General features: G+C 48.7%; 1 protein-coding gene across 1 annotated transcript; it reads right to left on the bottom strand.

The window, feature by feature from the left end:
• Positions 1-759: 759 nt before the first annotated feature.
• Positions 760-10786, bottom strand: NKX3-1 (NK3 homeobox 1). Its single transcript, XM_075910721.1, has 2 exons — positions 10455-10786; positions 760-6311 (listed from the first exon to the last, which is right to left on the bottom strand). The coding sequence occupies exons 1-2, from the start codon at positions 10720-10722 to the stop codon at positions 5896-5898; spliced, it is 684 nt and encodes a 227-aa protein (XP_075766836.1). The 5' UTR covers positions 10723-10786; the 3' UTR covers positions 760-5895.
• Positions 10787-14849: the final 4063 nt, after the last annotated feature.

Genomic DNA, 14849 nt, shown 5'->3' with positions numbered 1-14849 from the left:
CATCCCCAGTCGGCTCCTGCACCCTCCCCCCCAGACCCCACATCTGCTCCCTAGCAGCCATCTCCCACACATTGAACCCCTCAGTTTTGGCCCCCCCGAAGAGCCTGGGGGCTGCCCAGAAAATCTACTAGCCTGGTGTGCAAGAGGAATGCGGGGAGTGTCTTTTTGCTTCTCAGTTGGAGGCCACATCAGTGAGGTGGGATTTTTGCACAGCCCCCAACTGATTTTTCTGTGGGTCCATGGCCCCCCCAACCAAAAAAGGTTCCTCACCCCTGGGCTTTGAGAGCCCCAGCCCTGGTTTCTGGAAATAGGCCACCGAAGCACTCTGCTGATGAAGGCATTTTCCCTATGAAAGGCAGAGTGAAGAGCACTTAGGCGGAGAGACGCATCCGTGACATCTGAAGGATACAGCATGAGCTCTCTGGAGCCGGATCCAAACTCCACTGAGCTCTGGGGAGACTCCCATCAGGCCCAATCTGTGCAGCCTTTCCGTGCTATTAGCTGTGCATCAGGGTTGGCCTGCAGCCATGACCCTTAACCCACCCGATCCACTCCCATTTCGGAGGGCTGAGTCATGCTGCGGGCTCGCCTTCCTCCCTCGCATGGAGAAGCTACTCCATGCAACTGCTGCTTCCTGGAACCGGACCCTACGGAAGGGATCCTGACTCTCCAGAGCTACGCTGGCCCAGGGCGCTTGGGCCAAATACAGGAACCCGGGACACAGCGGAGATTTTAAAAAATAAACCCCGGGGAGGCCTATTTCTAGTACAGACCTTAAGCTTTTTATTCCAAAGTACAATACACACATTGGGAAAACAGTATCAAAATATATATACAAAAAGATAACCGTTGGCACCGGGTGGATTTCATACAAAGGCCAAGTGTGGGCAGCTCAGAGCGCGGCCGGGAAGGCCTGGTCTGAGGTCACAAACCAGGAGCACAGCTGAGCCTCCCATGGACTATCCAAGGGGCTATTCAGTTCCCATGACTACCAAAGAGCAATGGCTCCCATCCATTGATGCCCTGCAGATGGGGCCTAATTCTCCACAGCCCTGTCAGCGTTTACATCTGTGCCACCTGAGGGAGACACCTGATGGCTCCTCTTATGCCAAGGGCCGGGGAGCTGGCTAGCCCGGCTCAGTTATTAGGCCCTGCTGGGCAGGAGGAAGCTGATCTCTAGGAGAGAGGCAACTCTAAGGAGAGCCATGGTGGGCCTGAAGGAAAGGGTGAGTCTTCGTTCCTGCACTGGGGAAGCCTCTAGGAGCGGTAGGATGGGTAGAGGGACTGTGTGTGCTTGGTAGTTGCCTGTGTAGGAAAGAGAGTTGAAGTAGGGATGTAAAATCCCATTTATTTGGTTAGCTGGTTAACCAATTAAAGGGGGAGGTGGCTGGGGGAGCCGCTCCAGCCAGTTGTGTCCATGGCAGGCCTGGGCACATCACAAGCAGGGACTGCTCTGATCATCTGGAACAATCCCTACCTGTGGCAGGCCCCAGGGGGCTGGAGCAGCCCCTGGCTGGCAAAGAGCTGCTCCATCCCCTGCTGGTTAACCTTTTACATCCCTCCTTGAGCATGGCAGTAAGTCCTTCCTGGGCAAGTTGGGCAATCCAACCTTAGTGAAGGGAAACTGAGGCAGCAGATGGCCTGAAGGCAGGCTGGATAGGTGACACCTCCACAGGTGTGAGTCAAACGTCCGTTCATGGAGATCAGTGGAGTTGCAGCAATAGAGGGGGGATAAGAATTCTGACCAGACCACATTTTGAACCTGCTGTGTACGGATTTAAACAGAATGCAAAACTGGCCTGTCAATCAGCATGGTGCGAATTTTGCACCTTCCTTGCACTGGTGCAAATGACACCACAAGGTGCAAGGCATGGCTAATTGGGTTAAAAAATGCCTCTGCATTTCTGCACTGCGGGCTTGGTCCTGCAGCTATTACTCTTTTGAGTTACCCCATTGATGGGGGGGAGGGGCTCCTCCCATGAGTCATGACCGCTGTTCTAAGTAGTGAACGATCACTTCTTTTGGAAAGTGGATAAGCAGCGTGCTTGAGGCTGAAACAAATTGTAACAGCCCAGAGATGACCTTCTACTCTTCATGCTGACTGAGAGAAAGGTCTGAATCCTCTCACGATGAATAGGTTCTAAATAAAGAACACGCTGGAGGAAAAATGTTATCTAGAGATACTAGGAGTAACATTCCAACTAGTTAGAAAACAAGCCATTCTTCTTCCATGCATTTCAATAATTTACACAGTGGCTGTGAGTGACCATAAATCCAGGATATTGGTGAATTCTTCACCTTAATGGGTTTGACCCTGCAAACTTTTACTCCCATAAGTAATCCTTCCTTGTGACAGGAATCCCCTAGCCTAGGTCTACACTAGGGAGTTATTTCAAAATAACAAGTGGCGCGTCCACACTACCAAGCCTATTTTTTTCCAAAATAAGAACTTCTGCATGTCATGAGAACAACAGTTATTTCAAAATAGTTATTTTGGGAGTTATTTCAAATTTTTTTGAAATAATGTCCTAGTGTAGATATAGCCATGATACTGCTGACATACTTGTATGTGTGGTGGCCTTAGCCAGACTGGGGGGGGGGGGGGGGGGGGAGAGGCAGAAGACGGGGAAAAAAGATCACTTTTTAATTATGTTCATTAAAAATAACATTCTAAAAATTTCCCAGACCTGAGAAGATCTGTGTCAGCCTGACTCACCAATAGAAGCTGGTCCAATAAAGTTTATTACTTTGCCCTGTTGCCTCTGAAAATAAACGTTTTACAATTACCATTCTGGTGGCAGGAGAGGGGAGGGGAAAGGAAAATAAGTCTTTGGCTTGTGGGTTTTTAATTCTCTGTAGGATGAACTCAGGTGCTGCAGTGGTGAAATCACTTAAAGATTTGGATAGATTATGCTCAGGAGGTGTAAATTGGCATAGTTCTAATGAAATCAGGCAGATTTGAACCTGGGACCTCTGGATCTTAGTATAAGAGCTTCTATAGCTTGAACTATAAAGCCAGCTAGCTCACAGCTTAAGCTATAGACCTCCCTTGTTCTTATCTGTGTCTGTAAGTGGTCTAAGTACCACTACATGGGACAATGAACCACACTAGGGTTATGTCTATACTGCACCTCTTTTCCACAAAGCATATGCAAATAAAGCACAGATTAGCAATTGGCATGCTTCATTTGCATAATTAGGGGCCATTTGGGCATGAGGCTTTTGTGCAAAAAGGAGTAGTGTAGATGGCTTTCTGCAAAAACCCCCTCTGGCACAAGAGCCATTATTCCTCCGCCCCCCCCCCCCCCCCCCCCGGAAGAACAGCTCTTGCACAAGAGGGGATTTTTGCAGAAAAAGAGCCATCTACACGGCTCCTTTTTGTACAAAAGCCACTGCTAGTTATGCAAATGAAGCATGGTGATATTCTACTCTGCTTCATTTGCATAAGCTTTTGCAGAAGGTGGCTGCAGTATAGGTGTATGCTGTGTGTTACACTAGGCCTATGTCTACACTGGCAGCCTCTTGTGCAAAAACTCTTCCACAAGAGAGCATCTTGTTTTTGCACAAGAGCATCCATGGCAGTGTAGACACACTGTTGTGCAAGAAAGCTCTAATAGCCACTTTAACCATAGGGGCTTCTTGTGTAAGAAATTCATGTTGCCTGTCTACACTGGCCTCTTCTGGAAGAGCTCTTGTGCAAGAGGGCTTATTCCTCATAGGGACAGGAATAATGCTTCCGGAAGAAGCCCTGTTTTACAACGCTATACTGTAAATTTACTTCTGGAAGAACGCTCATGCAGCGTAGACAGCCAGCAAGCTTTTGCAGAAGAATGGCTGTTCTTGTGCAAGAAGCAGCCAGTGTAGACCTAGCTTAACTCAGTGTTTAGCCCACTCAAATGATTTAAGGTAATTCCCTTCCCATTTATTTCATTTCTATTTTAAAACTTTTCCTTCACAATAGGTGTTACCTCAAGCTCTTTGCTCCTAAACCCATCACTGCTACTTTGCTAATGCAAAGAAATGCTATTTACTTAGCCATTGTGCATAGAAGCTTTAGTCCATTTTGCCCTGAGATAGCTCAGCACCTTGTAGTTTATTTCCCACTAAAGGTCAGATCAGAAGGTGCTCAGCACCATTGCATTAGTAGGTTATGTATCAACCTGAAGCAGGAATCACCTCTGTTAGTCTGTTCAAACGATAAGCATGAATAATATCCATTTAACCCTGTGCCATGAAAACTTTACAGTAATACTGAGCCAGCAAGCCTTTTAAAGCATTAGGCTGCTTTGTGTCATCTAGTTTTACCAACAGAATTGCTTCTTTCAGCCTTCCTAACAGTTAAAAATTTAGAATGTATTGTACTAGCTAGCCTGTGTTAATGTTCAAAGAGGCAATGTGAATATACAAAAAAATCTGTCATTGAGTTCTTTATCATCTGCTTTGGTAGGTGCTGCTAAGTTAGTGATGCGGTACACTGGTGAATAGGGTATAGACACTGAGCAGGTGTCAAGGGGCAGTTCCACCACAATCAGAGAATTGATTTATACCAGCTGAAGATCCTGCCCCTGATATTTATTGCATATGGTAAAAAAAATCTGTAGCCCCCTAATATTTCATGTTTGTTACTATGCAGCACATCACTATGAGAGAGCTAGAACAGCAAGCTTTCTACTTCAAGTCACAGGGCTTTACCACTTGAGCTAAATGAGACTACTTCAACTAACAGTATGGATGCTATGACACAGATGTGCAGTTTAATTCTAGCCAGTTAAGTGCAGTAGGGCACATGTCATGAACTGGTCAGTGCATGACAATAGTTCAAATGGGGTTGGAGATGTAGTTCTAATAAGTCTTGTAGTCTTTACAGGATGACTAGATGATTTTTAGTTCCCATGTAATGGAAAAAAATGCAGAATTTCCCCCCCCCCCCCTTCAGTGCCCCACCTATGTTCTGTTTGATATATTTAACTATCTGGGCTCCCTCATGGGGTCAGAGGGTCCCAGAGGAATATACGGAGACATTTGCTGTGCAAAGCCATCATGGTTTAGTTTACTGACTGATCTAGGGTTAAAGTTTTCCAAAGCACCTGTGTCTCATTTTCTAGAGAGTTAAGCACATAGAAGCCAGAGTCCCATTGACTTGAGTGCATGAAAGAGGCAGATGCTATGGTCTAGTGGATAGAACACTGGTTTGTACCTGGTGGACCTGCATTCTATTCCTGACTGTCACTGGATGGCTTTGGTCAAATCACCTCATTGCTCTGTGCCTCAGTTTCCCCCTCTGGAGAACAACTTTTCAAACGCTAAGGCTATGTCTACAGGGGTGGCTTCTTGCGCAAGAACACGTCCACACTGCCATGTGCGAGATGTACTTTTGCACAAGAGCATCCATGGCAGTATGGATGCTCTTGCGCAAGAAAGCTCTGATGCGCTAGAAAGCCCTATGGCTAAAATGGCCAAGAAACCCCTGTCGCGCATCCACACTACCCTCTTGCGCAAGACAGTGTACACCTGTTAGAAAAGAGTGTAGCTCTTGCGCAAGAAGTCCTCTCCTACCATGCTTTACTGTAAACCTTCTTGCACAAGAGTGGGCGGGTGGTGTGGACGCTCTGCGGAAGAATGGCTGTTCTTGTGCAAGAACCCGCCAGTGTAGACAAAGCCTAAGACTTACCAATGGTAAGTGCTACACCAGAGCACAGCAATCGTGCAATGGAAAATGGTTTAGATGTGTAACAGTGCTGAGAACCTGTGAGTTCCCTGAAAAGGAAAAAGGACCTACAGGGTGAAAAGCAGCATCACTGAAACTCTGGGCAGAAGTGCTTCTTCTCCCCTCCCCCCATTAAGAGGGAAAAAAAAGGTCAATTTTTCAAAAGGGAAAAAGGGTCTTTAGCCTGGTTACCACAGAGAGGGACTCCAGCCATTCAAGTAGTACAGGCAGGGATAGTATTGGTAGCTGTTATACACCGAAATCACAGAGGCTCTGGAGGGGTTGTCCTCTCTCAGGACCGGGAGAGCAGAGTTCTTATCGAGTTCACTGAGCTCCGAGGAGAGTTGCTTCCTTTTGGTTTTGTACCTTCGGTTCTGGAACCAGATTTTCACCTGGGTTTCCGTGAGCTTCAGGTTCTTTGCCAGGTGAGCGCGCTCTGGGGCGGACAGATATTTCTGACGACTGAACTTCCTTTCTAACTCGATGACCTGGGTGTGGGAGAAGGCTGCCCGCGACCGCTTTTGCTGCTTTGGGGCTCTCTGGTGACTTGGTGAGGCTCTCAGAGGGTTTTCACAGTCCGACAGACAGGTCTCTGTAGGTGCCTCTGAGGGAAGGAAGAGGGGAGTTATACATGAGGAAAGGAACCAGTATAGCTGGTTCACAGGCTCTTTCCTGAGAGCACATTTCATCCTGGCAACATTTTTACAGCTGTTAAACATTGGAAAAGCTTTTGCTTACAATTCCCCCTCCCCCGAATTGATGCACTAGAACCTCTTTAAAGTCAGCAGCCCTGGGATACAGGGTAGGGATGTAAAAATCCCATTGTATTAGTTAGCTGGCTACACTATGTTTGACTGGTTAATTGATTAAACAAGGCTGGGTGGAGGGCGCAGCTTGGGCACACTGCAGACAAGGGCTGCTTCAGCCAGGTTCGAGCACCCCCTCCTCAGAATCTGTGGCAGGCTCTGCAGGGCTGGAGCAGCCCCCTATCAGTGGTTAACCAGCAGGGGCTGGAGCAACCCCACACTTACCATTCACATCCCTAAAATGGGGGGGGAGGGGAAAAGAATGTCAAAAGGATTTTCTGGGCTATGGCGTGTGCTGTGGGAGTCTGGTCATGAGGGGAATGGAGGTGGGGCACTTGGCACCCCACTCCCAGAGGCATACATGGCTCCTTGCTCCCCATGGCTCCCAGGCACCACCCTCCTCTCCCCTGTCACCCCCCCCCATGGGAGTGGGGTGGGTTCCTGGATGAGTATGATGGTGTGCTACATGGTTGCTGAAAAGGACTTGTTTGCCTACAGACAAGTCCTTTCCAGCAACCACGTAGCACACCTCCATCATACTCATCCAGGAACCCAGCCCTGCAATGAACCCCCAGTGCCAACTCTGTCCACACATCTACACAAGCAGTATCATAGAACCAAGCCACATCAGCGGCTTATGTAACTGCACATCCACTAGTATGATCTATGCCAGCAGCGCCCCTCTATGTACCTTGGCCAAACTGGCCAGTCTTTACAAGAGACTTCATGGACACATCAGATATTCGAAAGGGCAACACAGAAACCTGTTGGGGAACTTTTTAACTTTCCCAGGCACTCATTAATGGATCTCAGTCACCGTATTGTTTCAGGCCAATTTCACAAGCCAACTCCACAGGGAAGTCTTAGACCTTAACTTCATTTACAAGTTTGGATTCCTAACAGAGGTATGAACAAAGACATTGGCTAGATGGTCTGCTACATTCTACATCCTAATGACATCATAAAAACCAAACAATAGGTTAACAATTAATACTGTCTATCCGCTTCATGTAGCATGGACACTTTCCCCTTTTCTTTTCCTTCTCTCCTCCCCTCCCCCTTATTTAGGGACTGGACCTTTAAGAACTGCATTCATCTGAAGTGGGTTGTGCCCACGAGCTCATGATACCATCTTCGTGTTTAGTCTCCAAGGTGCAGCAAGCCTGTTTGTTGTTGTTTCCAGTTACAAACTAACTTGGCTATCCCCTGAAGCTTTTTCTTCTGTGATTGTGCCATTATCGGGTCTTGAGTGGAGCTCCTAGGCATATTGTTATAATACAAATACAAGGCTGCCAACTCTTGGGATATTTTTTTGAGTCTTGCAATAGCTGGGATTTCTCAAAGCCCTCGTGCGCCTTTGATTATCTCAGCTTTTGTTTTACGAGCATCAGTTTCTACCCTCAGAGAAAAGTTAGAAATGTGAAGTTGGTGCACACCCCAAAGGCTCAGATGGCAGTGCTACAGCAAATTAAAAAACAAAACCAAAAGAGATCCTGCCCTTCTATTGGCAGAGGGCATTTTTAAGGCCCGTCTCCTTAGTTCTGCATGCAGTCCTACTAATGTGTAGCCAGTAGCCAACATTTTCAAAGATGGATACCCAGGTGTAAATTGGGCTCCCATAAGAGTGGGAATGATTATCAGAGATGCTAGGTGCCTGCTACTATCATGGAAATCAGGCCATCACATAAAAGAACCCTTATTCAGAAAGATCAGTATAAAATTAAGTGCCCAGTTTTCTTCCCCTAGACATTCCACTGACTTCCATAAAGGTATTGCTAGTTTCCACTGCTTTAATTGACAGACCAAATGAAGACACCCAGGTTTGAGAGTCAGGGTTCTTGGCTCAGTTCTGCCCCTATCCCAGTGAGTGGCAAAGCTCCCAGTGGATGTCCATGGGGACACAGGATCTGGATCCGTACACAGGTGACCCATTCAGTTGGGAGTCCAAACTCTTGAGAAATCCAGGGTAACAAGAGAAGTGCATCTCCTGGAAGCTGCTCTGTGTGGTGCTATGGCCAAGCAAGTTGAGAGATAAAGAGGTTCCCTGGCTGCCCCGTGAAAGATACACTAATACAGGCTGGCTTTGATGTGACCAAGCAGAGCAAAGCAATTAGGCATTGTTGATGGCCATCACAGCTCAGAGGTACCAACCAGACACTTCGCCTTAATCGGATTCTACTGGAAACAATTCGGTCAGGTCAGCCCCAATCCAGCTGGGCACCCTCAGCTCTAATCGAAGGCTGTGGAAGAGCTCTGCCCTTTTCAGGATCAAGCCCTTCTTGTCATAATTAAAACTGTCTGAAAGAGTCCTTAAAGAGACATGGTACTGACTAACCCCTACAATTACTAAAACAGAAAGAGCCTTAAAAATCAAATGAATTTTCATTATTTATGCTGTTTGTTACTTTGGGTTCTCATTTCTCTCAGCTTGGACAATGGAAATAGGCCAGTTTCCCACACTGAAATATTTGGGGTGGAAACAGGCCACTCATCTGGGACATCAGTTTAGTGCTACTGAAATCAGTGAAGCTGTGCAAATTTACCCCCACAGAGGAGCTGGTTCAAAAGGGATTTTAAAAAGTAAATTTGCAAGGTAACTTTTAAAAAAAAGTTCTTTGAAACATTTCTCAATCTTTAGTTTTGTAATGTCTGACTAGAACCTAAACTTTAGACCGAATGTCACCTTTTTAAGGAGAAAGCAATTAAAATGTCTTGCCTTCTTAGTGTCCGAATATCCAAGTTAGGACTGGGGCTGGATTGTGCTAGATGCTGTAAAGGCATAATAGAGCAGTACCTTCCCTAACAGGCTTACATGTGTTTGATTTTTTTGATATACAGGGAGGGAGAACCCACTTCATCAGCTGTGCTGGCTATGGGCATTTCTTTGTGGTTGATGGCTTTCCACTTAATAGGGCTGAATGCAGTGCCTTGCATGTTAGAAGGTCTCAGAGGGGGAGCCATGTTAGTCTGTAACTTTAAAAACAAGGATTAATCCTGTGGCACTGTAGAGACAAACAAAAGATATATGGCATTATGAGCTCGCATGGGTAAAACCCACTTCATCAGATGGGCTGGTTTTACTCACACAAGCTCATGATGCTACAAGGTGCCACAGGACTACTTGTTTTTAAAGTTACAGACTAACACGGCTCGCCCTCTGAAACAATGGGGAGAGACTTCCATGTTCCCTAGAGAGTGCAGTGGTAAGTTTCTTAAACCATTCTTTAAATATATGGACTTTGTACCAGATTGTCTCAACCCCTCCCTCAGCTGTGCATGCTAGACAAACTCACTGTTTGAGTGTCCCCATTCTTTAAAGGGGATGCCATGCTACCTTTAAGTTTTACTAGCCCAACCTGGAAGTACACATCCCAGAAACCCACCATCTTAAAAAAAAACCACCTATTAGTCAGCAGGTGCAACAATATCACCTCATGCCCGTTAAAGTGAATCAACACCCTCTTCTGTTATTAATTGTGGCGTCCCAATTAAGATCTCCCTTGTCCTAGGTGATGGACACAGAACCAAAAGCCAATCCCTGTCCCAGCGTTTACGCCTGTTAGACTTAGTCACCAAGGCTGAAGGCAGCCGATTTTACCAGTGGGGTGCTAAGGGAGGGAGCTCTTGTTTCAGGCCGCTGGATTAGAGCTTGGGGGGGGGGGGCCCTCTTCTCCCCCCTCCCCCTTTCATGAACTAGTGCACTCTCCTAGCTTTTTTTAAAAAAAAAAAACCAAGTTCGCAAGGGCCCAACGCTCCCAGCTGGCTAGGAGCAGAGCTATTACAGGGAGGGGGATTTCTAGGCAGTGGCTAGTACAGACACCCCTCTTATGCGCCACTGCTTTGGAGGGGGGTCCCCCGCCCCCTAGAGCCCCAGGAATTGGGCTCCGCGCGCCATGGGAGCGTGGGAAAGTCCTGAGCGCGCGGCGGGGGACCCCGCTTACCTGCGCCTGGCTGCTCCAGGGGCGCCGCCGGCTCCTCTGGCGGGGGCGCTGCGGGGAGCCGGGCCGGGGAGCCGGCGCTGCCCCGCGCGGCCGGCCCGGGCCCCGGCGCGCCGCCTTCGCGCAGGATGTCCTGGATGAGGAAGGAGGTGAGGGGCTTGGCGCGCAGGGGCATGGTCCGCGGGCTCCTCCCAGCTGCTGCCCGGCTCCCGCCGCCTTCCCGGGGAAGCCCACAGGCGCTGTCGCTCGGCCACCCGCCCCTGCTTTGCATTTATAGGGCAGCCGGCCAAGCCTCCCGGGTCTGATTGGAGCCCGGGGCCGGGGCCGCCTTTGGCTCCCAGCTCCCCGGCTTCCTCCTGGGCAGGCTCCGAGGGAAACAGCCACACGCCCCTGCCCCGCAGAGGATCAGCCTTCAGGCGGCCGCCCCTCACCGTGGTGTCTGGGTCAGAGCGACAGCAAAGGCCCTGGTGTCGTAGCTTTCAACCAGGCTGAGGCCCCTCGGGGAGGGAGGCCAAGCAGGTTTCAGGGGGCTGCCAAGCGGAAGCTGGCATGAAGCTGCCTGGGCCTCACCCCCAAAGCCGCCTTTCCCCAGGCCTGAAGAGGAAGGTTGAGCAGCTGAGCTTTTTACAAGCCCCCCAGCCCGGGCATTGCCCAGCCGGCTCCTGTAGTGTAATGCCAGCCCTGGAGTATATGTGAAGTGGGCTGAGGCTCCTTTTGGGGGCCGCAGACTGAAAAGTGTTGGAGAACTGCAGCCCTAAGGGACGCCCCTGCTTGTGGGAAGAGTTTTTAGGGCCGCCCTTGGTGGTGGTGTGGACTGTACCATGGAAAGTAATGAGCAGTGTTTATCACAGGTATGTATCATGTGGTACTGAAGACATTTAGGGTGCGTCGAGCCTGCCTCTGTAGGTCAGAATAAGATACGCAATCTGAGCTACGCAAATTGCACATCTTATTGTGATTGAATTTTAGAATAGCTTATTTCAAAAATTTCGAAATCAAGTGCTATTCCGACAAATCCCTTAACCCTCGTGGAAGGAAGTTCACAGGGACGCCAGAATAGAGTGCCCGTTATTTCAAAATCTATTTCGAAATAACGGGTGCGTTTAAAGACACAAAAGAGCTATTTCCGGTATAGGGAAACAGTGCCGATGTCTAGACTTTTTCAAGGGGTTTAATAATGAGCGCTATTTTCCGAAGGGCTGTATTATCTTTACAGAATGTTTGGGGCGAGAAATAAAACCAAGGTCCTGATTCACTGGTTATTAGAGAGCTCATGGCGATTTTTTTTTTTTTTAAAGGAGGATATGAGCTCTGAGGTTACCCAATCAGCGGCAGAGCCAGGGTAGGATGCATGAGTATTTGCATATTGTCATGTACCTGTCGTATGGGGACAGTGGGAATTCTTGCATCAAGTCATAGCCCCAAAACTCTGATGGCCAGTCTCCATTTTTCATGCCGGGGAGGACAGTGATTCCTGAATAGGTGCAGGAATACCTGGGGATAGACCCACAAGGCAGCTAGCCGTGGTCAGAATCTGGAAGAGCGCTGTATAGCTTTTGTTTCTTAATGGGAAGCAGCCCTTGCCATTCTCCTAGGACGCTGTATCCCTCTGTGTATTTGCAAAGCCTCATTCAACCCTCTTGCACAATCCTTTGTGATTTGAGACACAAATAATCCACCACTTCTCTGACTCATCACTTTGGTGTGTGCTCACTCTTTAGTTTTTGGACATTACGTGATATGACCCCAGCGGAGTTCAGATCTGCGGGGAGCAAATCTTTTAGTTAAATTCACAGGATCAAATTAATCCGCCCTCTGTAGCTTCCTTAACTTCACTGGGGTTGGCCTGTTTCCTCTGTGGAATGTGGCAAGCCTCACACAAATATTTATGAAAAACCATCATTGTGGGTGGACTAAAAGTCTGCTGTGGCTTCCAGGAGAAACACTTCTTTGAGAACAAAATTTGCACCTAAAGTCTAGATCCTCAAAGGGTGTAAATCAGTAGCGTCCCCTTCTGATGCAGATTGACATAAATGAAGAATGGGCATGGAATTTTCAGTCTGATGTATTTGCAAGTAGGGATGTTAGCATGTAGCCATTTACATGATGAACCGATAAGCCCGGGCACTCCCCTCTCCCCCCCCCCGCTACACCTGTGGCAGGCAGGTGAAGGGGCAAGCGGGAGCCAGCAGGGCGGCCCGTGAGCATAGGCAGACTTGGCGGTCACCTAAGGCGCTGCCTTCAAAGGGGTTCCTGGGGTGCCCGATGATGACGTCACGGGGCACCCAGGCACCCGATTACATCACGGCCATTGGCCGTGCAGGCAGGGGCGCTAATCACGCCTTCCGCCTGTGGGGGCAGCTACCACTGCCGGCCTCAGGCTGCTTCTGGGAGCCAGTACATGTGGGAAACCGGCTTTCAAGCTGGCTCCCCACATGTATCGGCTCCTGGAGAGCCTCCTGCACTGCTGCCTCTTTATCAGAGACAGCAGGAGATGGGGCAGGTAGGAGCCAGCTTACAAGCTGGCTCCCGCAGGCACTGGCTCCTCTCGGCACCCTCCCCACATGTAAACATATAACCGCTAAAAAAATCCAGCAGTTATGTTTACACAAATACACGTTACTTAGCATCCTGTTTGCAGGTGGTCCCTAATATCACCTTCCTCTCCCTGCCCCCTAAGAACGACATTCACAACACTGACCCCTCCTTCTAGCCCAGGGGTGGGTAAGTAGCAACCTGCCGGTTGGATGTGGTTCACCAGGGTTAGCCCCGGTGGGCCGTCAGACACTTTGTTCACCTGAATGTCCTCCGGTATAGCTGTGTGCAGCTCCCATTGGCTGCGGTTCGCTATTTCTGGCCAATGGGAACTGCAGGAAGCAGTGGCCCGGATCGCACCATTTCCTGCAGCTCCCATTTTTCTGGGAATGGGGAACCACAGCCAATGGGAGCTGTGAGTGGCCGTATCTGAGGATGCTCAGGTAAACAAAGCATCTATCAGTCTGCCAGGGTCTTACCCTAGCAAAGCAACCAGCCTGCAGGCTGCTTTATTGGCCACCCCTCACAATCCTAAAATCCCAAAGCAAAGCCCCTTCCCTGAGGAGCATTTACTCTGCGAAGTGCCATGAAATCATCCGGGGACGTGACTGTTGCTATTGTCTCGGAAGGCACTCAGTTACTAAACTGGTAAGCGGCCGTGTACAGCCCTTGTAGAGAGAGGCTGTTCTTAATAGTGACAGATGGCAGAACAAGGAGCAATGGTCTTAAGTTACAGTGGGGGAGGTCTAGGTTGGATATTAGGAAAAACTATTTCACTAGGAGGGTGGTGAACCCTCTTTTACGATAGGCATTGTGCATCATAAATGCAGGACGAGGACGTAAGTCGGAGGTTTTCAGCCCCTTCTGCACTTACAAAAATGGTTATAAGTGCAGGGGGGGAGGGGGAGTCGCAACTTGGGCAGTCGCATCTCGGGGTTTTCCTGTAACTTAGTCTGCGTCTACACAGCCAGCAGTCATTTCGAAATAGTGTCAAAATATTGTCAAGCTGGAGGACTCTGACTCCTGTAACTTTCATTGTACAAGGACTAAGGGAAGAGGGAGGAAGAGTGCTCTATTTCGAAATAAGTGCTGTGTAGATGCTCCCTATTTTGAAATAAGCTACACAATTGACATAGCACAATTTGCGCAGCTTATTTCGAGTTAAGCTCTTCAGTATAGACACCATTCCAGCCCTAGGATTCTATGATAGCCTATAGGCCCTTATAGCCGCTTTAAATTTTTTTCTGTTCCATGTCTTCAAGCTGTTTACACTGGTTTTTTTCCACCTCCCTGCAGTCCGTTTTGCAACAGGAATGACGTCCTTGGAGAACTCCAGTAGCTCCAATAATAACTCAGTCTCATTATCCTCTTATTGCCCAGGAAAAGCAATTGGGAAAGATTTATGAAGCAATTGGAGCCGGACAGTATTATTCCAATCCTGCCCCTGCAGCACGCTCTCTAACCCTTGTCCCTGGCTTCTGGAGAGCAGATTAGGAGCGGTTGCTGACTGCCTGGAAGTTTAGAAGGCATTCAAACTGGGTGGCCTGCCAGGGACTTCCTACCCAATCTGCTCAACAGCTTAGCCGGCAGTCCTCACCTGTGACACACATTGGGAATATTTGCTTAGGGCCCGGGGAGGTGACCTTCTCACACTCTGTCAGAAGGAGGGGGGAGTGCAGAGCTGTGGCAGGCCTGGTCACCTTGAAATTTCCCACCCCTTCCCCGGTAAATATTGCAAATGAGTTTAGTGTTTCGTGGGTGAAGCCAAGATAGTGTGGGGTTACTAGTTACCTGGGTCTGATTTCTCCCCCACCCTCCCTCCTCAGACAGGTGTAGGTCAAGCATAGCTGCATGGAAGTCAGT

The sequence above is a fragment of the Pelodiscus sinensis genome, chromosome 28 (genome assembly GCF_049634645.1).
Source record: "Pelodiscus sinensis isolate JC-2024 chromosome 28, ASM4963464v1, whole genome shotgun sequence".
Lineage (NCBI taxonomy): Eukaryota > Metazoa > Chordata > Testudines > Trionychidae > Pelodiscus > Pelodiscus sinensis.
This window is presented reverse-complemented; position numbering and strand designations above follow the sequence as displayed.